The sequence below is a fragment of the Apteryx rowi genome, unplaced genomic scaffold (genome assembly GCF_003343035.1).
Source record: "Apteryx rowi isolate R43461 unplaced genomic scaffold, aptRow1 scaffold_1277, whole genome shotgun sequence".
NCBI classification, from domain to species: domain Eukaryota; kingdom Metazoa; phylum Chordata; class Aves; order Apterygiformes; family Apterygidae; genus Apteryx; species Apteryx rowi.
The window spans coordinates 80,517-82,567 of NW_020447505.1; the positions used below are offsets into that span (position 1 = coordinate 80,517).

Genomic DNA, 2,051 nt, shown 5'->3' on the forward strand with positions numbered 1-2,051 from the left:
CGCGCCGGGCGGCGCGGGAGATCCCTTAAAGGGACAGGACGCGCCCGCGGAAACCGCCGCCGGACCCGCCCCGGGGCGATTCCCGGGGGTCCGTGCCGAGCCCCTCCCGGGGGAGTCGCTTCCCCAGGCGGCCCGGCTTGTCCAGTGCGGGGTGGGCTGCCAACAGGGCGCCCTCCCGGGATGGGGACGTGCTGGGCTCTGACCGAGGTCCCCCATGGCCCAGGGAAGGGGTCCCCCGTGGCCCGGGGACACAGCTGGGACAGGCTCTGGCTGGGCTCCCCCATGGCCCAGGGATGGGGACATGCTGGGCGCTGGCCGAAGTCACCCACGGCCTGGGGAGGGATCAGACTGGGCTCCAGCTGGGGTCCCCCAGGAGTTTGGCTCAGCCCCCCAGCCCCATCCCCTCCAGGCCTCGCACGCGCAGCCTGGCCAGGCTGGGCAGCAGTGCCCGGATCGGGTCCCCTGGGCCGAGGCCAGGTGGATGCTGTGGCTCCAGGGTGTCCCCGGGCCGGGTGGGCTGAGCCCTGCCGGCCTGCAGCCAGGGCCCCTCCAGCGCGGCCCAGCAGCCGGGAGGGGACGGAGGTGACATCGGTGTCCCCCGGGGCTCCGGCTCTGGCCAGGCTCGAGCTGGACGCCAGGGCTGGGCGTGGGGTGAGCCCCATGTGCAGTGGCAGCGGGGCATCGCCAGCGATTTGGGCAGAGTGGCCAGGGCTGGAGACACCCCCTGAGCAGGAGCGGATGAGGCCGCGTGCCCGCATGTGCGCTCATGCGCCCGCAGCCTGGGCAGCCGCCCGCGGGGAGCTGCTGGGAGCGGAGGCTGGTCCCCGGCCCGGCTCCCTGCCCGTCTGGTCACTCTGGGGCCACCAGCAGCGGGGTGGTGAGACCCCAGGGACGAGGGGCTCCGCACCACGCGGGAGGCACGTCCGGGCCGTGCCGCAGCCTCCCGTCACCCAGTTTTCCCCGTGCCGAGCCCGAGCCGTGCCAGCGGGTGCCCCGACCCTGCCGAATCCCTGCGCGGGTGCAAAGCCCTGCGGATAAGGGCAACTGTGACCGGATCCTGCAGCAAGATCTGCGAGGAGGCTGCAGCGAGCCGGGGCCTCGAGGAAAGCCTGAGCCGCTGCCTTCCTGGGAGGCAGAGCCGGGGCGGCTGCGGTGCGCGTGATCGGGCTGGCGAGGGAGCGTGGGGCCACGCGCACCCACATGCGCGTGCGCACACACACACACACACCCCCCCACACGCACACGGGTGCTGCCGGGGGGCCGGGCCCCCGCGGGGTGGGACTATGCAAACGAGAGCCCCTTCTTATCCCCCCGGCTCCGGCGCCTTCGCCTCTCTGCCCCGGCGGTGCCCGAGCGCGGCGAGGCGACGACGGCCGGAGCATGCGGGTGCAGGGGGCGATCGCGCTGCTGGGGGCCCTGCTGGCCCTGGCCACCGCTCAGCGCCGTAAGTGGGGCCGGGGGGCCGCGAGCTGCCACCGCCACGGGGGGCCCGGCTGGCCACTCGCCCCCCAGATGTGGGGTGCGGGACCCCGGTGGCACCCAGAGTCCCGCACAGGGTGGCCGTGGGCAGGGTGGTCCCAGGGAGCAATGGATCCTGCTGGGCACCCCAGGGTGGCCCCCGGGGCTCGGCGGGGACCGAGTTGCCCCCCCAGCTGGGGTCTGGGGCCAGCGGGGAGCCAGCGGGGGATTAACGGGGACGGTGGTGGGACCTGACCCCCTCCCAAAGGCTGAGCACGCGGGGGGCAGGATTAGCCCCTCCGGGGCGCCTGGAGGGGCAGCAAGGGGGACGGTGCCCCCGGCCGGGCTCGAGTCCTGCTGTGCAGCTGGGGGCACAAGCGGGGCCGGGGGGTGCATCACGGAGGACCCCTGCGAGTGGGGGGACGCGCAGGGAACGGGGGACCCCTGCGAGTGGGGCCGCGGCGGGGGCACCCGCAGCCCCCGGCGAGCGGGGGCGCAGGGGGGACGCCCACCCCACCGTGCCCGGAGCTGCCGGCGCCAGCTCAGCTGAGAGTCACATGAAAGGGCTTGGGCAGCGGCGGGCGCCGCGTGAC

The 2,051-nt window shown here is 75.4% G+C and overlaps 1 protein-coding gene across 1 annotated transcript in view; it reads left to right on the forward strand.

The window, feature by feature from the left end:
* Positions 1–1,380: 1,380 nt before the first annotated feature.
* PMEL (premelanosome protein) overlaps positions 1,381–2,051 on the forward strand; it is a 4,378-nt gene continuing 3,707 nt past the window's right edge. The window contains exon 1 of the mRNA XM_026055919.1: positions 1,381–1,444. Within this exon, the coding sequence (XP_025911704.1) occupies positions 1,381–1,444 (64 nt within the window). The remainder of the gene's footprint in view (positions 1,445–2,051) is intronic.